The following is a 20,498-nucleotide window of genomic DNA, read 5'->3' on the forward strand; positions in this document are numbered from 1 at the left end:
TTAAACAAAATACACCAAAGTTTTATTTATTACTATACACGAACTCAGTTCAAAACATGCAAACACTCAAACATGCACAAAAATGCATTCAAATTCCTCAAACATATGCAGATTTAGGTTAAACTATACAAAAACACTGCATAACATTTTTACACCAACCTAAAAATTTTATCACCAAATAAACAATATAATGAAAATAGTAATATATACTTCAACATAAAAACACAAAATGAATCTATTAAATAAATAGAAATACAACAAACTAGGGTTTTGCAATAAAAAAATGTGAAAAAATTGGACAATTAATGAACAATACTTTCAATAATCTTCCGTCTTCTGTTTTTCTGTTTTTGTATTTTTTGGTGAAGATTTGAAACGTAGCTTTATTTCCATGAGTTTTTTGCAAAGATTTTGAGAGATTGAGTATCATTTGAAATTTGATCGTTTCAATTTTAATCAAAGGAGAAGAAACATTTTTCATATTAACGTTCCCGCTATTAAATAGTTGCAAGAACAGAAGTTTCTAATCTGATGTTTTTGTTGAATTTGAACTAATTTAGTTGAAATTGATTCTCAAAAAAATTTGTATATACAACATAATTGTTAAAAAGAATGTTTTGAATATAAATTTTTTAATTTATTTTAAATTAAATAGGATTAAAAAATAAAAAAATTGATAATATTTATAAATAATAAAAAAATTAATCTTATTTTTTAATTTAAATTTATTTATTTTATACATTTTCCGTGTTAACTAATTTGAAATATTATATTTTTAATAATTTATTTTTTAATTATTGATATTAAATTTATAATTTTAAAAATAAAAATATAAAAATATTCTTTTTTTTCAAATAGAAAAACAATTGACAGTGCCTGTTAAACGCTAATTTATATAAATAAATGTATCCGCTAGTATGAAAATTTATCTGATATACATATTTTCGACAGCTTGAAAATAACAAAGCCGAAAGCACTACTTCCCCTTTTTCCCTCCTCTCCATTTCCAAAATAATAATAATAATAAAAATAATTGACAAAACAAAAAAGCTCTAAGGCGAAAAAATTTAAAAAAGAAAAATAAAAAGCTTTCGCTCAATGTTAGACTCGCTATTCCAGATGTAGTACAACAAAATTGGCAAGGGGAATGTAGATCCTGCTCGTAGGATCCGTCACACAGATTATGCTTCCTACCCTTATGCTGTTTCTGCCTCTTTAGAAATCCGGTTGTATATACCACATGACACTCAGCGTCCCTTGTTGACTTGTTCGGTGGGGATGTAGATAATGAAGCTGGGACAGTAGGGTTAACCACACTTCATGACAAGGGTATAGAAAAAATGCAAACTTCTATTTCCTGATCCCTATAGATAGTTCTAGCCTAGTCTACAGAAAAATTTACAATAGACAAGAGGATAAAGGGAGGCGCGATAAACACAAAATGTAATAAAATCCATGGAAGCTTAAAACTTTTGAAGTAAACAAACTTAAGGGTGCCGTCGTATGGAAGTATTGTTTTCAGCTAAACTGAGCTTTTCCAGAGCCAATTCCCTGGCTATTAATCGAAGCAATATTCGTACTAGCTCCCGTATTCTTAATTCCCTGTTCATCAAAAGGCAGAAAAAGATAAAAATAGAAACAGGAATGAAAAAAATTGGGGTATTTTTATTTTATTTATTTTCATTTTCTGTTTTTCTAATTTTGCGAAAGAAATAACAGCAAGAAGATTTTTTGCCAAGTTGAACTGTTTCTAGTTTTACCTTCATGAAAATCTTAAATTATGAGGCCATTGGTTTCACTTTTTCCCTTTGATATATTTACCTTGATGTAACAAGCTCACAAAAGGAAGGTAATAGCACAAAGAGATGGGAGCGGTTCTCATCGTTCTCCTTGTTCTCTTCTATGGCACTTCCCAAACGTGGCTTTAAGGAGAGAACAGATGCTGCTTCTGGATGAACAAGAAGACGTGCCAGTTCTTGAAGGACGAAAATAGATTCTTCAAGTCTTGCTTTGGGTAAAGGATACTCACCTGCACGAAAAATCAAGCAATCATTAGATAATTCGTCAGATGTTGGGAGATGAAATGAAGATTACTGGAAAAAATTATCTTTTCATCGAAGATGCTCACCAAGGCCAATTTCATCTGCCAGAAACCGGCTCAAGATGTAATCACATCTGGTCACAAGCACTGTAATAGAGGTTTTGCTTACTTCAGATCTGGTAGTATTCCAGTCAACTTCATGAGAATAACTAAGAACATTATAAATAACTGGTTAATATGACCATTTTGAAAATATATATATCAACACATGAAGACATAAGAAAAAAACCTAGGACTTGAGATTAAAGTCGGTCAAGATCAATGATGAGTTTTCTAACTGAATTATCGTATGTTAGATACGGTCAACAGATTGGATCTCATTTGCGAAAAATTTATGCCTGCATTCAGGTTTCTATTGGTGTTATACAAGAGCTACTAATCAAACATCTAAATTATACCAAGAGAATGTGCCTGAAAAGTAGCGGAAACTGGATTTGGAACACTGAAACATAATGCGTATGAAACAAATCAACGAGAAAAAATTCCACAGAGCAGACAAATAAAAAGAAATGCACATTAAAGATTTGGTACAAAAAGCATTCACGACATCTATGGCATAACAAGGCCGAGAGTTCAACTCAATTATTTCCCATTGGTTAATTACCATCAAGTAGAAGATACTTAACGCTAAGATTAGAAATTCAATTTATTAATAAGAATTTGATAAGCATTCAAAATGATGGCACCTGCTCAAGGAAAATAACTTTTGTAAACAAGTCAAGGAAAATCTACTGCAGTGTGGAGGCATGAGCTCTACTGTCTCCACAGGTAATGAGCACGTGCGTGATGCACAACGGTCTAGAGTAGAGACTAGTCGCTGCAAAACCTGAGAACAAGGGAGTATTAGGAAAATTGAATCTCACTGAAATTTCTGCTAACAGAAGCCTCTTCCAACTATATAAGCTTTAAGGTAGGGAAACGGGTGAGTTTGGTATTGCTATTAATAGAATGTATGCACATGTTCTTAACAACTTCATGTAGTACTAACTAGTGTTAAAATTATTAATCTTTTTATATACTTACTTCTGTAGGGGCATCAATTGGTGACTTAAGGACCTTGTCACCAAGAATATCTAAGATGGACATCTCAAGGGACTCATCAGCCTCTAACACCACTGATGAGAGGGAATTCGAGGGAAGAGCTCGTCCACAATATCCAACAAGGAATATTTCATAAACATCTGCCATTTCTTTCCATACACGTGTCTTGGCAGGTTTGTTCATAGTTGTTTCTGGATCACCATTGGTTAATTTGCTGACGTAGTCAACAACAATACGGTTGAATGCTTGAACACCTAACCTCCAAAGTGCACTATCAGGATTGTCTCTTCTTGTTGTCATACATCTGAAAGTATCCATGACAGTGTTATTTCATAGTATTAAAAAACTCAGACATAAAAGGAGATATTTCTACGAAGTAATAGGTTCAGAGCCATTAATTTTCAAGAGTAGAAACTCCTTAAATTTCTTTAATCACTTTATCTTTATGAAGAGCTATTTTAGAGGTTGGTGGTGAGTTGGAAAAAAGCTATTTCTAGTCTCTAACACTTAAAGGAGTTCCTACTCTCTGCAGGCATGCAAATTATGTATACATTATTAAACATTTCCCTAATTGCACATAAGATTGATATTTGTGCTACTTTCATGTTGCTTGATTGAATATTTCAGTAATTTAAGATGCTCCCAACACAGCAGCCAAAAACAGCAGAGGCCGTTCAAATTTAGGTTGGCATTTATGAGGCTTTACCTGATAATTTAAACAATTAAATCAAGCTTCTGAAATATTAAGGGATATAGTAACTATCTACAATGCCCCGCAAAGAAACTAAAACAGAAGTCTCCCAACCCAACATTGACATCGCAAAACATTTTTCTTTGCCTAGGATTCTGTTTCTTTTTTTTTTAAATATAAAAAAGAATTTCATTAAGATGAAGAGATGGATAATTTAACTTGGAGGATAAGGGTTCCCCTATATAAAAGCAAAAGCAAAAAGCACAAGGATTTATCTATAAAGAATAGTATTCCAATCTCTCAACATGACACACAGGGAAAATTTCCTATAAAATCATGAGCTTTACACCAACTAGATGCTAGCCTCTAATTCTATCCCATGAAAAATGCTTGTCAGAAAATCTGTCTTTGAAGGTGGCCCTGGATTCTGATTAGAATATTATCAGAACCCTGAAACATTTTATCTATAGTAACCTGACCCTAATCTTCACCTCACACAAAAGATCCGTCTTTTTCCTGACTACATACACAAATCTTAGCCTCGTTTATCATTTACAATGTAAATATCTCTCCTGGCCTTTAGCAAGTAATTTTGTGATTCTATGAAACTCCTAAACATTGAAGCAGAATTAAGAGCAGTTACTACCTTCCAAGGCTTTGAATAATTTCAGGGTAAATAATATACTTCTCAAGAGCAGGTGCCTGCAGAAAAAGATCTACCAGCACGGGAACTAGCTTTTCTGCAAATATATAACTAGGAATGCGTGAATTTGTTGCTGCAGTAGATCCAGAACCTGGAGATACCGCTACTTTATTAGGTGTTATTGTAGTGCCATTAGGTGCTTCATGGTTTGTCTGAGAATCTGCAAACATGATCATTGGTTTTACACTAATAAGTATAAACAGAATCAGGTACAACCAGATACTTCTAAAATTGAAAAAAGGTTGGACCTCTAGATTGATCTATTTTACCATCCTCATTCTGCATATGAGAATCTGGTCTTGGAAGATACTGCAGAAACTCTCGAAGAAGAACAAGCCACATAGAAGAAATATGCTCTGTTGGACGTAATAGTGGTAAGATCTCCAGTATTGTCCGCCACATTCATTAGAAGATTCTAGCAAAACAAGAAAACTGATTGAATTAGTAAATAGTTAATTGAGTTATTTTGCAGGGTTATTTCTTACAAAACAGCGAGATTTTCTTCAGTACAAATTCTTACAATAATGCAACAATGAACACATAGCAAACCACACTTCAGTATCGGAGTGCTAGTTCAGATGTCTTTAGACTACAAATTTCCCCTGCATCCATGTGCAACAAAATATAAAGGTCCAGCATGCCTCCGGATCCTCTAAACTTACCACACAGCGGTTAACATATAAAATCATTTATTTGCTTCTATCCTATATCAAAGCCCATATAACCATGTGGTCAAGAGTTCAATCCTCATCATTCGCATTGTTCAAAAGGTATAATTACTCTAAAGGTAGTTAAGAAATTGTAATCAAGTCCAAGCCCCCATATCATACAAAAATTTTCACTCATTTGCTATAAAAATTAAATGAATGGGCGTCATAGAACAACTGCTGAGTTGTCTTCGTGTGATCTCAAGGTCACAGGTATAAAGTATAAACCATGAAATCAATCACTATGCTTGCATCTACATTACATTTTTTAGATGTAGCCTTCTTGTAGCTTGTCAAACAAAACATACTTTATACCAGCAGGTTGCTCCCTATAAAAATTAAGATGTTCCTAATCAAGTCCCCATTAATATTTAAATTCTACTGATCAAATCCATGTGTTGCATGAATATTTTTCAATCAGAACTATTTTGTTTAAAAATTCTGTAACCAAGCCTCTAATATGGATGATAAATACCTGATTTCTCTGATCATAATCTTTTTAAACTAAATCATGTAATTGAAAGTTTTCATATAGTATAGGGCCTTAATTACAAAACTAAAGAAATGTGATTCAAAATTTAGTGACATTATAAGCATATCCATAGAAATTAAAGCTCTTCAAAAAATGAACTAAGTTGAATTTCAACACAAGGTAAACACACTTATTAATTGTCCATGCTTCAAGACCAAATAGCTCTTCTGTAGGAATCATATTAGGATAGACAAATATCCATTTCCCTCTACAATAACAGCTTCTTAAGATAATAAGAAAAAACAAATAAAATACAATGAACTCACAAATTCTGTTTCGAAGTTATCATTGGTCAACATGGCTTGCTTCACAGACAAATCTATGATAGCTATCAACTGGGTGTACATGACATTATTAAATAATCCTTGAGCTTGAACATACAGCTCACCTGGTAAAAGTTCAAAGTTGAAGTAAGATGAGTTCCACTCGAATATCCTTATAAGTTATCATTGCTATGACATGGACAGAAACCTAAAGGGTGTGTGGAATCTTAACAAAAATGAAAATCAATGCATTACCAAGACCATGCAAAATCTCCTGCTTCACCTTATCAGGGGCAGAGCCACCATAATTGGATGGCTTTTTCAGAACAAGCTCATAAACATCAATCACTGAAATAAGGTAAGGCATTGGCATATGTCCCTGAATTTTGAACTTTAGTCAGTACTTCAATAAGTATATCAAACTAGTGCTGTTTTCTTGTACATGTTGCATTGAAGATTGATTAAAAGTCAATAGGATTTGTGTCAAAGATAAAAGGCACTTAAGCGAGACTTAATTCAGTTGTTTAGTCTTCATCTACAAATAGAATTCAGACCTTAAATCATACCACTATGCCTACCTTCAATGAATGGGAGGTAACAGTTGTCTGCAAACAATTTATTGCTGCAAGGGCTACCTCTTTACTTCCATTAACAATACTATTCTCAACAAATTGAAGCAATGATTCCCAGCCTACACAGAACCAAATTAAATCAGAACTACTAGTATATTGAATCAAACAGAAACTACCAGATACATCAAAGGTAACAAACCCACCAGACCAGAAGTTACTTAAGGTTTTGAAAAAGGGAAAGAATAACCGTAATATACGTGCTATTCCACCAAGAACCAGCACGAGAGTTTCATCCCACTGCTTTTGAGCTGTGTTACGACTGCAAAGTTCACCAAAACATAGAGATATGTCAAATGTCAAGTAATTTTTGGAAGATAGAATAAGATTAAGTATGCACCTAGCCACCTACAAAAAACGTTTTGGGTGCCATTATCATAGATAGTATCTGTAAAAAAGGCACAAACAAGGGTGTTGGAGTCCGTGTGACGTACAGTTCTCGAGAGTTGGTCTAACTGTTCTCTACATGCTTCACTACTTGAAATATGTTCTTAGAGCATTATAACCTGTCTTTCGTGTGCAACAAGATAAGGTATTATAGTATTATCCATTGAAAGCATTGCAAATTGTTGTCTATTGAGTATTGAGCTGCCTTAGATGTCAATCATTGATCACTATCCAAGTTCTTTGTTGAGTTTCTTAGATTGTGCTTTGTTTGGTTCAATTCGTTGCTAGCTGTTATTGAACCTCGCCCAAATTGTCCCTTTCAGAAGCAACATGAGGAGTTAAGATAGTAAATTGATCTCATTAAGCTTATGGAAGCTTCAGCTTAAGGAAGAGTGCTGATAAATATAGGGAAACTGGGAGAGGTGTTGGAGGAAAGAAGTAGGTAGTATACCAAAACTGAAGCCTACAGGTGCCAGTGTTCTGTTCATAACTGTTAAAATCCATGATTTTCTATGGAAATAATAGAGTAAATAGTAATTCGCCAAATGAGAGAGAGAATATATCACTCTTATATGATGTGTGTAGATTGTATGCTGATTTAGTTTTACATGAGAGAGGACTTAACATATATAGAGAGGAGAATAATAAAAGTAGAACACCTACTCAACTACTTTTCATAAATGCAGTATCTAAACTACTAACCAGTATTTAACATTAATCTCTCTCATCATATTTCAACACTCCCAGTCAAGCTTGAGCATATAAATAATATGCATCAAGCTTGGAACAAAAATAACCTATAAGAGATATTATTTGATATGGTGAGATATGAAAGGATAATCTCTCTAAGACTCCTCCTCACGCTACATCTAACCAAGCCTTAAGCTTGTTATAATAATACCCTTGAAAATAAACTGATAAAGATTAAACTGCTGACAAAAGAAGGGCCAGCTGAACTTCCAGAGACTTGCTAGGACCAGCAGGGACATCAGGAGATGCACCGGGGGCATCTAGGACTGTTGGGGACTTGCCGAGCCTAGCTGGGACTACCAGGAACTTGCCGAGGCTAGTAGCGAACCTGGGAAGGTGACTTGGTTCAGTAGCCATGGTCTTTCAAAGAGCCTATAAAGATGATATAACTAGCAAGACTAAGTGAAGGACAAATATCACCACAGGTATGATTCACAATGGGAGGTTGGAAGGAAAACACAACCCAATCACTCTATGCCAAGAGGAGAACAAGAGGCCAAAAGTAAGAATAGGGAGTTGCTAGAGAATGTTACACAGACAGAAGAGACGTCAAATACGCAAGAACTATCAGAAACAGGAGAATCAATAGTCATGGAACCCATCAGGGATAAAATCAAAGTTTGATGATGCTGTAGTAGACTAGTGGTTCGATCAAGGAGATATATACACACAACCAAAAAGAGCAAGAAGAGGTGAGCACCGAGGTAGTAGCAGCCGGAGGAGGCGGATGTGCAGTAGAAACAGCTGCAGATGAACAGTGCAGCAGTGCCAGGGGCAAAAAGTGAAATGCAAAAATGCAAAGAGGAAAAACGGTCGGATGAGAAAAAAAAAAACACGATGGTTCCAAAAAGAGGTCAGCGAGGCAAACACTGCAGTGTGCTCAGTCGCGGAAAATGATGACCGACACGCCATGTGCAAGTGAAAGCAGCGGAGCCAACTGGAAGTTGGAGGGAGAAAACAGCACATGGATGCACGCGAAGCCTTGGACGGCAACAATGTTGGCTTGGCTGAGCAGTGCTGGAGAAAATGAGTCTAATAGTGTGGTCATTGTTCGGATTGGACAACAGTGGACGGCAGTGGCAGTGACGAAACAGCTCTGAAGGAAGTGGGCTGCTGGAAAAAGAACACAGCAGAGGATGTTCTAGCAACCAGAAAGAGACACAGTTGGCTAGAATTTTACAATAAAGAACATCCTTTAAATTAAAAAGGAGCAGATTGTGATGATGATGGCAGAAACAACTCAAACAATTGTTTCTAGGTTTGAAAAAAAAATGGGAAACTGAAGTAATACCGGTTTCAACCATGAACACCTCTCAACAGAGTGCTAAATCAAAAGAATTTCAGAGAGCTTAAGGAGGATATCATGGTGTTCAAATACATGATTTTATATGAAAGTAATAGAGTAAATAGTAAGCAAATGAGAGAAAGAATATATGACTCGTATGTAATGTGTGTAGATTGTATGCTGATTTTTTGTTATATAAGAGAAGACTAACATATATAAAGAGGAGAGTAATAAATGTAGAGTACCTAGGCAACTACTACGAATAAATGCACTTTCTAAACAACTGACACTATCTAACATTAATATCTCGCATCATATTTCGACAATTACCACAATTGGATGCAATATGGAAAAAAAAAGTGATTTCAAGACAATACCGCACCAGGTAAATTTTTCTAGAATTGGTCTTTATCAGAAAAGCAACTTTTACTTGCTTCTAAAAATAAGCCAATATTTTTCTCACTTCTAAATCTTCTCGAAACAATCTACAAAAATTTAAGAAGTAATTTTTATCTAAAAATGCACTTTTAAAACAAAATAACTACAACCATACATACTCATGATCACATAAATACAAGTCGAATGCTTTAGAGATGAAGTACTATTCACAGTTAGCTGAGGCCACAAAAATCAGGACAAGGTAATATGAATTGTTGATTTAGTATACCTATGATGTATGAGCATGTGAACTGCTTTTCCTCCTCGAGTTCCAAGTTCTTTCCCTCGTGATTCATCTTTAGACGAAGTTGCAGCCTACTTCCAGATAAGAAAAAACTTTTAAGGATATCAGCTCATGCTGAATTAATCTCTTAAATCAACAAACAAAAGGTTCAGCTTACCATGTGAGATGCACGATCTAATGTAGGAAATACATAATTCCAAAGGCATTCTTCCCACATGCTTTCGGAGAGCTTTTGGCCATGAGTTCCTAATGTTTGGAAAAGTGTCCTGACAGCAGAGTTCCTCACCTACAAAAAGAAATACATTAAAGTTTTGACATCCAGAGGTCACAATAGAGCTAACTCACTCACAAAATCTCATCCAATTAGCAAAATATAAGTGTATTATAAATGCAATAGGCTAAGTGTTGAAACAAATTGTCAATATCATTGCCTAACTTGAAACCGAAAGCTAACTCTAGGGAGAGGGATGTCTAAGTGTTTATAAAGGTTATATTAGATATAGTTACAGAAATGGACCACATCAGTGCATTCAGATTAGAAACCAGTTAACAACCACCTATCCACTATCCAGTCGGGTTCTCTAGTTGATCACATAAGTATTTGAACCCGTCATATCTTGGCAAACTCGGGAAAAACTAGTCAGCGCAAGTCAAACCAGATATTGAATGGGTCTCATGAACTGCACATAGAGTGCAGAAACAAGTGCAGCAACATCTGAACCGCACACATTGCATGTTGCCTCTTGAACCATGTCCACAAGGGTATTCTGAAATTTTTGAAGTTCACTATTTAAAACTATGCATAATAGCTGCTCCACTACCACTTGGGCCACTGTGTTTATACAACTAATTATATTATGAATTTTGGTAGATTCCACACTAAACAAAGGAGGAGTGAGTTAGCATCTCCACTGTCCTATGAATAAACAAAATACCCCTTCTTTATTTGTTAAATAATTTACTTTTAGAGGTATTCTGTATGGGACTTACAAACTTCCTCCAACATAAAAAATGGGAGGATGTTAGCAAAATCCATTATATGTTAATTGAATTTGATTGTATTTTCATGTATTTGATTAGATCCAGCTCCACAAGTAACCCACCAGCTAATCTAGCTGATTAAGTGCCTGGCCGAGTTTATGGCCAGGTCGAGTTTAATAACCATGATATTAGGAATGTGAAGTTGCAATGTGTACGACAGATAATTTGTGGATTGTTAAATACTATGTTAAGATTTTGGATCTAACTTCACAACCCCACTCCCCCCCTTTTTTTTTCCTCAAAACAAATAACAACAACAACAATAATAAGATGATGATGAAATTTCCTGCCAGTTTACAAGGCTATTTAAATCATATCCTTAAGCAAGTAGAACAAAAATATTGATGAAAAGTAACTGAGTCCAGCTACATACCCAAAAGAAGCCCACAAAATGATAATACCATGGTATAATACGAGGATCTTATTTCTTGCACTATAATTATAAAAGGTAGATTGCAGAATTTTAATCGCTTAAACAGGAATGCTACTTATTCGGACACGGATGCTTCTTTCAAGTCCCAACAAACAATAATTGTTGATCTAGGATACACTAGCATCTTGAATGCCTAAATTTAAAGATAAATTTATCTAGATATTCTAGTTTACTTATCCTAAGAGATTCAACCATGACATAAAGCATGTTGATGTCTCTAAAAGGATCTAACCTACACCTAGTAATTTAGGTGTTTTAGAGAATAGTTAGACAACTCTGCCTACGTTACATAGCCAGTTCCAAGTCCAGATAAAGGAGGAGGGTTGTGTTCGGCCATCGACAGCCAACGTAATTTTATCGAATCTTCATGAAATGGACCAAACGCGATATTGCGCTAAGGTTAGGTCATTGCCTAGAAGCAACATGTTGTATTGCTCAAGTAAATTGTCAAATGAGTAACAGTCAATGCATTGGTGCTCAGGTGTAGTGCAAGATGAGCAATGGTTCCCACACTTTAGTAAACGAACAAGGGTAAATAAGCTAGTTCACAAAGGTAAAGGAAGAGGTAAAGGTAAAGAAAAAGGCAATAAAAAGGTTGCAATTTCGGACATGGAATGTAGGCACAATTACAGGAAATCTATGGAAGGGTCTTTGGGTACAAAGGAAGAGAAAGAGGTATATATAAGATAGAAAATAATCAAGAAGGATGAGAGATTTGGATAAGTGCATTAAGGACAAGAATGGTGAGGTGTTGGCCATAGATGAGAGAATTAACGAAAGGTGGAACAGCTATTTTCACAAGTTATTTAATGAGGGATGAGAGACTCGTTTGTGCTTTGGTTGGTCACACGAGGGAAGAAGACTAAAACTTCAATTACTATTAAAAAAATTCGAGATTTTGAAGTAAGAGATGAAGAATGGTACGGCAATATGCCCAAACAATATTTAGATTGAAGTCTGGAAATGTTAAGGAGTGTAAAGTGTTGGTTGGTTAACCAAACTTTTGATTGAGATTTTAAAATCTAAGATGTCAAGCGAGTAGAAATAACATCTTGATTCCTATTAAGAAAAATAAAAGGAATATACAAAATTGTGGAAATTATAGAGGAATCAAGCTCATGAGTCATACCATGAAGTTCTAAAGAGGGTGATAGAAACGAGGTTGAGTCACGTCTCGGAGAACCAGCTTGGTTTTCTACAAAGTAGATCTACCACCGAGGCTATATACTTGTTAAGGGGAAAGATGGAAAGGTAGTGGAGTGACAAGAAGGAGTTACACATGGTGTTTATTGGCTTGGAAATAGTATACAATAGGGTACCAAAATAAGAGTTATGGAAGGATTTGGACAAGAACGGAGAAGGGATGCATATATTCATGCCATAAAGAATGAGGTTTCAAGTAGTGTGAAGACTCAAAGTGGTGCAATAGAGGAATTTCTTAGTCATTAGCGTAGGACTATACCAAAGGTCATCTTTAACACCATACCTTTTCACATTCCTTTGGGAAGTACTTAGCAAGCATATCAAAGAACATGTATTATGGTACATGTTTTTGCTGATAACATTATCTTTATGGAGAATCAATGGAATATTTAAATCAGAAGGTAGATTTGTGGAGAGAAGCTTTAGAGGTGTATGGTTTGCGCATAAGCCGTAATAAGATGAAATATACACACTGAGGGAAAAACATTAACACAGAGGTAAAATTGGAAAACGCATCCTACCACAAGTGAAGAGATCAAGTATCTTGGGTGTATTATACAAAATAATGGAAAAACTGAGGATGATGTAAAACATAGGATTCAAACAGGCTGGTTACAGTAGCGGAGTATGTCTAGTTTTATATATGACAAAAACGTACTTTAAAAACTTAAGGAAAAATCTTATCGCAAATTATAAGGAATGGAGAGTTAGCCGACAAAAGGTTAGAATGAACATAAGTTTCGTGTGATAGAGATGAGGATGCTTGGATGGCAGCCAAACACGCATAGACAAAATAAGGAAGGAGGATATAAGAGAGAAAGTTGGATAGAGCCATAATTGAATAGATGGTAAAATCTCGACTCAGGTGGTTTGGACATGTGGAGAGAAGATCGATAGAGCATCTGGCTCAAAGGGTGGATCAGATGAAATATAGACAGGTAGCAAAAGGTAGAGCAAAACCCAAGATCATACACAAGGTGGTCAAAAGAAATCTATGTAAACATTATACATGATAGGACACAATAACGTCATTTGATCTATGTAATCGTCCCACCTAGTGTGATAACACTTTATTGTTATAGCTGAAGAGAGTAGTTAGACACTGTTGGAACTACCAACTGTAGAGAGAGTTTTCCTCTCCTGAACTAACAGACATAACAAATTTGTTGACTAACTGAAAAACTAACTAACCACTAGTATTTATAGGCAGCAACTAGGACCAGCACTACTGCTCTAAAACTTGCTAAACTAGCTTAAAAAGAACAACAGCCATCCAGCAGCAATTAGGGATTAAGCAGTGAAAATATAGCCAGTCAACTCCTTATCTTCCTTTATGGGAATAGCATGATCATGCGATCAATACGGCAGTAAACCTGGTAGTGGTTGAAAGACTACCTCATGAGCGTCCAACACCCTGTGCACACTTGTGAGCATAGCCGAGTGTAAACTTAACCCACCATCTCACAACTCCAGGTCGCCTTTCAAGGTTAAAGCCTCCCCATCCTCGAGTATCTCGATCCAAGAGTCCTTGAAACTTGCCCGAATGACCCCGAGCTTATCTAACAATGCCAGCCCCAAGACAAACTCAGCCACATCGATGGGAAAAAAGTAGAAATCCTCTGTTATGGACAACCCCTGGAAGCTCAATGTGACCCCCTTGCATCTGCCTGCGGCACAATCGACCAGCACTCTCAACAACGTTCCCTTCACCTCGGCCCACGCCTTGAACGACCTATGGTGGCGATCGGAGCACGAAAGTTTGAGCTCCAACTGCTCCATTGCTTCTGGAACAGCTTTGTGCCCCAACCAATTCCCTTCCTTAGCCTCAGGTTCCACAATCAGCAGCTTGAATTCCTTGTTCTTGCACACATGCTCCACTGAGTACGGTTCATCACATTCGCCCCGCACACATTTAGCTTTGTACTCTTCATTGCTAAGGTGCCACACTCCCCTCCATTTCGCCGGCTCCACCACTGACTCTGCACCCTTACTTGCTGGACCTGTTGCTGCTTCTGCGAGTGCCGGCTTGTTAGTTATGAAGCTCTGAGTCATAGGCTTGCCCCCAGTGCCATGTTACGGTTCTCCACTTTCTACGCCAACTCCATCAATTCATCCACGGATTGGAACGAGAACAGCCTACATTCCTCACTCCCGTCAGGCTTCAATCTATTCAAGAACAAGTCAATCAATAATTCTGGAGCCAAACCTCGCAGAGGATGCACGTGCATCACAAACTGATCAACATAGTCCTGCATGATGCCTGTTTGTCGCAGCCTCAACAGCGATTGATAGGGACTCTGCAACCACTCAGGTTGGAAGTGACGCAGTAGCACCATGCGGAAGGGCTGCCACTGCAGCATCGGTGTGGTAGCTTCCCACCACCGGAACCACGCAAACGTGCAGCCTTCCATGGCAAACGTCACCACCGCGAGCCACTCCTCCTCCGGCACCGCTCTTAGCAAAAAACTGCTCCATACGCCCGATCCAAATCATCGCGTCCTTACCGCAAAAAATCGGGAGTTCAAGTTTCCTCCACTGCTCCAGCATGCTTCTACTCCCCTACAGGCCACCAGCGACCTGGTGCAACACCGGAGAACTCTGCTCATGACAGACCAGAGCGCTCTGCTCCATGGAATCGACTCGCGCATCGACTCGCGCATCGATCCGCTGCAAAATCTCCTGCAACACATGGCACAGATCCTCAAAGCGATGAAATCGCAATTCCATCACATCCAATCTCCCTTCCATTTTCCGCGATGGTGGTTGTACCATTCACCACAATCTTCCAGGATCCATGGACTTCTGATACCAGTTGATAGGATCAGGGATCCAGTAGAATTAGGCGATTTTATTGATGAACTAGGGATTGCAAATCACAATCCCTAATTGGTATATACTGGTGGAACTACCAACTGTGTAGAGAGTTTTCCTCTCCTGAACTAACAGACTTAACAGATTTTTTTACTAACTAAAAAACTAACTAACCACTAGTATTTATAGGAAGTAGCTAGGACTAGCACTACTGCTCTAAAACTTGCTAAACCAGCTTAAAAATAACAACAAACAGCCAGCCAGCAGCAATTAGGAATTAAGCAGTGAAATCAGCCAGTCAAGTCCTTGTGTTTTCTCTTGTAAACTAAGATCAGAACATTATAACAGGATAATCCTCTTCACATATAATGGATGTTACGAGAATTTTTCAGTTCAGGAAAAAGACAAAAAAAGCGAGAATGGAGTAATTAAATAAAATATTAAAATACCTCTGGTCTCTCATCAGCCCCAAGGTTTTGAAGTAACGAGAAAACAGAGAAAAGGAGCCTCTCACAATCAATATCATCTATATATGAAGCGTGTTCTCTCACATTATAAGAAATACTATGAGTTTCACCCTCCATCTTTTCACTGTCTACCTGCTTAACTATGGAACCAACACCTGAAAGGTTAAAAATATTATGAGAAACTACCATAATTTCAGAATAACAGCAGTTTCATCTAGACAACAGATATGGACCTGTTTCAATTTCTTCTAAAGGTCCATTGACAAGGCCCTTTGCAATGAAATCAGTCATAGTCCACAGAAGGCCAACGGCAGTCAAGCTTATATTCAATTCTGTCTTCTGAGCACTGTATGCTCCAGTCACATCAATACACCTGTTAGCCATGAAATAATGCACATAAGGCAATCAGGAAAGAGAAAACAATTAAAAAATGATATACAAATTTACTTGCATGAATGTAGCATGCAGGTGAGCAACATGGAAAGTAGAATCTCAAATAAGCCACTATTTGGCCTCCCAAAATATTCAGATTTTGACAAAAATTACCCCCAAAAGAAAAAAATAACGTCATGATCTCCTCAAACTTAAATGCACCAAATATAAGGAAACATACTCTAAAAAAAGACATTAGAGATCGGATTCTGACGCAGTTCTTGCAAGCATGCTTAGAAAAATGAGGATTTCCATCCTTCAAATTTGCTGAATTTAGTACAAATGTGTTATTTTATGGCGAATTTCTTTTTCCTATGTGGATGGTAGAAAATTAAAAGAAAATGGAAAAAGATCTAGAGATCAAATTTTGGCTCTTCTTTTCCAATACACTTTTTAAATAATTATCCAACTTTCCTACAAAAAATTGGATCAAATGCACAATTGTTTGTAACTTATGAAAAAAATAAAAATAAAAAAGAAATGGTGCACTTTGTCAAATAGAGTTATTCATTAGGGAGCCAGAGTGTCATTTATTTCTTTCGGTGGTCATTTTGTCAGAAATTGTATCGTTTTGGGGCCAAAATCGTGGTTTATTCTAGAAACTCACACTTGAAGGCATTCTGCAGGTAAGGTGGAGAGTCCATCATTCATTATCACCCGTAGATTCTACACCCAAAAGAAAAAAGGAAAGGAAAAAAAGAGAAGAAAATTAGTAATTTTTTAATAATAATGTTGCAGAGGTAATAACAAAAACTAAATGGGGCATGTACCTGCCCCCATGGATACTCAATGTACACTTTTTAAGTGTAATTTATGTATGGTTTATTGGTTTTCAAAAAAGTGAGTAAACAGAACATATCTACAAAAATTAGAAATGTCCACCATGTAAATCATTCTTGTCTTTACTGACCTGGAAACCAAGAGTAACAAGGTCTTTCTCTGAAGCATCAGCTACATACCTTATATAACAACACAAAACAACAGATATTAACTATAGGATTACCCAAGGATAGATTCATAGAGCAAATGGAAAGATGGCAAACCTCAACATTTCTAGTATATTAGACCAGCTGTAATGAAGTTTTTCTCCATGTCTCTGTAAGAATTTTATGGATATCATGTAAAGACACTAAGAATAATGGAATAAATGAGACAATTTAACTTTGAAAATCAAAAGCATTACCTCTAAGACATGCAAAAGAATTTTCAAAGACCCAACACGAACATCTACGCTTTGAGTAGAAAAATAAAGAACCTTTAGAGGAGATACGACTGAAATTTCCAGAGACCTCAACCTATCAAGAGTGACTTCCATCTGAAATCAAGAGACACTTCAAACTTATCACGAGATCCTCATTTAAATAAAATATCAGGTAGCCAGATATAAAACTTTTAGAAAGCCTCACTTTCTCAGGATTTTCAAGAGATTTGGATTGTTTGTAGTCATGGAATTGGTCAGAACCTAACACAGCAGATATTGATTGATCAAGTGCATCAAGTGCCATATTTTTCAAATGTGGATTAGGATTATCAGCAAGCTGGAAAAACACACAAAAAAAAAGAAAAAAAATCTACAGAGGTAAGAATGAATTAATATTAACATACAAACTAAATCCAAACACAAAAGAGAGAAGAACAGTAAACAATCCAATAAAGTGAACAAGGTCTATATATCACAAGTATCTTTGCTTGAAGAATAAAGGGCATGGAATCAACACTTAATGACATTATATAAAAGATAATTTAGAATAAATGGTTACTGAAGTTACATACTGTGAGCATTATTCACAATGATGGATATTATTCTCTCCACTGAAAAGCTTATGCTTCCAATTTTTTGACTTGCAGTTGGTCCCAAAACACTTGAAGCAGACATGCATTGATGTGAAAGTTGACATAAAGCAGAGAGGAGGGACTTCACAGCAGAAATATGCATCAAAGCAGAACTCTCAAAAAGCTTCAGAAAAGAAGTCAAAATATGAAGATATTGAGTAAGACAAAAAGACCCAAGTATTCAAAAACGAATAAATGGACAAAGAAACAAAGTTAATTCTGTTAGCAAGAAAATCAAGTTTTCATTCTCAAAGTTGAAAGTTAAAAAGCATTTCTATGAAAATGGACATGGTTATGACGAGGAAAACATTTTTGCAGGACTTTTAAGATGACAACCCTACAAGCACTCCAAGAAGAGGAAGAATATTATTAAACAACTTCAGGGTCGTTCATAATCATCCTAAGCTGAGCTTAGTTAGACTGTATAGATAGTTTACTGTTCCATAATAATCTATACTTGGTTGCCCGCTAAGCGAGTGTTTTTTACTTGCCAACTATACAAGCCGCAGCCTACTTGTTACTAATGATACAAAATCATTTCCCTAGCCTTCTCCCTCTAGTTTCAGTTTTTCTCACTCTCCTCTGACTGGACCCTGTAAGGTTTAGTGGGTCGCCATTTCTTTTCCATGCCCACCAACTTATAGAGTAAGCTGAGGAGAGGTTCTAAAAGAGTCTAGAGAAGTCTAGAAAGATCAGAATCTGTTAGAGCTTTAAGTGTGCATAATTAACTTAGTGTAAAATGCAAGCATAACCCTCCTTGTCCTAGCTCTATATATAAAGCTATAAGTTTGAGCATTAATATACGCATAATAATACAACACTCACTCTCATTCTCTCTCAACCTCTCTTCTCTTCTCATTCTCTTTCCTTCATCAAACTCTATCACCAACCAACAAAAATTAAAGCTGGTTCGCTCACCTGAGAATTTAAGGAAGAGAGTATATTGAAGTCACTGTATTGGGCTGACAGCTCTCTTGTAAACTTTTGGACAGGAGTAGAAACCTCCTGCAGATTTAACAGTCATGAATTTCTACAGAGTTTTGAACACACACCCCCCGGACACACACACACCCGGGAAAAAAACAAAAGAAAGAAAAACAAGTAAAAAAACAAAAAGGAACCAACAACTCATGAAGCAAATGAAATTTAATTCGACAAACAGTTTCTTGATTAGGAAAACCTTTTTTCTTCCTTTTATTTTATTATCCTCTATATTATCCTCTATATTGCATCGAAAAGAAAGAGTTACAAATAGAAAATAAGTTAAAGCATAAAACAAACATGAAAAAGAGAGAAAATAAATGATAAAAAGCTTTCCAGTCCCTCTACAATACTCGTTGGAGTCAGAGAAATCCCATAGAAAAAGCCACAAGCTTTGCACCAAATTCACATCACATCCTACTTAAGTGAAGTATGATAAAGACATCTCTTTGAAAATCCAAGAGTTCTTCTGCATAGTTTGCAATTTTGCATATTGCAACCGGAAAAAAAAACATGGCCTCTAAAGTGTACAATATGCAAGGATAAGAAAAGTTCATTAGCAGAGGCAAAAATAAGAAACAGAATAGCCAATCAACCAACAAAAACCAATAAAGCCATGCAGTTCATGTGTGTAGACAAAACATTATGATCAAGTGGTATTGAGACGCCAAAATGACGGTATTGCCCAATACAACAAATAAAAGAACAAATATTAGAGTCATTCAATGATTTATTGCACATGATATTGATCAGTAAATAAAATTACCTGGGCAGTGGCATGTGGGGAATTAATCGCTCGATCTAAAGCCGCTAGAGTTTCCAACACCTGTAATTATTCATAATGACAACTGATCAGAGAAAGAAATTCCAACCTACTAACAGATGACAAGAGATAGTATAAGAACCTACCAAAACCCATGATGGGCCCAAAACATTATGCAGTCGGTGAGCAATGTTGAAGAGAGTTCTCAAAGCCTAGTTCACAAGATCAATCCCAGTGAAATTGAGAGCCATAGGTATGTTTAAACTTTAAAATGTACAAACTGCCAAACAAAGAACTAGGATGACAACCTGTACATTCTTGGGAGTAAGCACTATGCTTTCCCTCTGTTCAACTGATAGTTCGGACCGTTTTGATGCCGGAGATGGCAAAGCACTGCTAAATATCAAACTTTAGCCGGAATCATAATAATCCAAGCAGAAAGAAATATATCAACAGTTTGAACACCAGACCTCTTTCTTTCTGTTTCAGCTGGAAAATTGATAGTAAACTTGCAAAGGGATGCAAGAAATGAGTTTAAGGGCTCTACAGCTCGGAGAATCCCACAAGCCTGTAGAATGCCTGATATCCCTTTAATATTTCCAATACAATAGCCTCTCCTTGTGACCTTCATAATAACCACAAGTGATATGATATGGGATATCTCAAAAGGCTAGATTTAACCAATAGTATCTTTTCTTTATCCAATAAAAATATTATTAAGATGTAGAAATATGACATAAGGTTGTCCTCACAATGAAGTCTA

At 36.3% G+C, this 20,498-nt stretch overlaps 1 protein-coding gene across 1 annotated transcript in view; it reads right to left on the reverse strand.

Moving 5' to 3' along the window:
- Window positions 1–890: 890 nt before the first annotated feature.
- Window positions 891–20,498, reverse strand: part of LOC107465512 (uncharacterized) — a 36,528-nt gene continuing 16,920 nt past the window's right edge. Inside the window, 27 exon segments of the mRNA XM_052254270.1 lie at window positions 891–1,602; window positions 1,822–2,029; window positions 2,129–2,250; window positions 2,788–2,927; window positions 3,125–3,446; window positions 4,480–4,696; window positions 4,785–4,951; window positions 6,031–6,163; window positions 6,294–6,417; window positions 6,617–6,729; window positions 6,814–6,929; window positions 9,757–9,842; window positions 9,929–10,057; window positions 15,709–15,881; window positions 15,960–16,099; window positions 16,766–16,824; window positions 17,069–17,117; window positions 17,202–17,254; window positions 17,342–17,473; window positions 17,565–17,729; window positions 17,885–18,115; window positions 18,910–18,996; window positions 19,739–19,798; window positions 19,882–19,947; window positions 20,044–20,128; window positions 20,206–20,308; window positions 20,311–20,360. Of these exon segments, the coding sequence (XP_052110230.1) occupies window positions 1,488–1,602; window positions 1,822–2,029; window positions 2,129–2,250; window positions 2,788–2,927; window positions 3,125–3,446; window positions 4,480–4,696; window positions 4,785–4,951; window positions 6,031–6,163; window positions 6,294–6,417; window positions 6,617–6,729; window positions 6,814–6,929; window positions 9,757–9,842; window positions 9,929–10,057; window positions 15,709–15,881; window positions 15,960–16,099; window positions 16,766–16,824; window positions 17,069–17,117; window positions 17,202–17,254; window positions 17,342–17,473; window positions 17,565–17,729; window positions 17,885–18,115; window positions 18,910–18,996; window positions 19,739–19,798; window positions 19,882–19,947; window positions 20,044–20,128; window positions 20,206–20,308; window positions 20,311–20,360 (3,445 nt within the window). The 3' untranslated portion in view covers window positions 891–1,487.

The sequence above is a fragment of the Arachis duranensis genome, chromosome 9, assembly GCF_000817695.3.
Source record: "Arachis duranensis cultivar V14167 chromosome 9, aradu.V14167.gnm2.J7QH, whole genome shotgun sequence".
In the NCBI taxonomy this organism is placed as follows: domain Eukaryota; kingdom Viridiplantae; phylum Streptophyta; class Magnoliopsida; order Fabales; family Fabaceae; genus Arachis; species Arachis duranensis.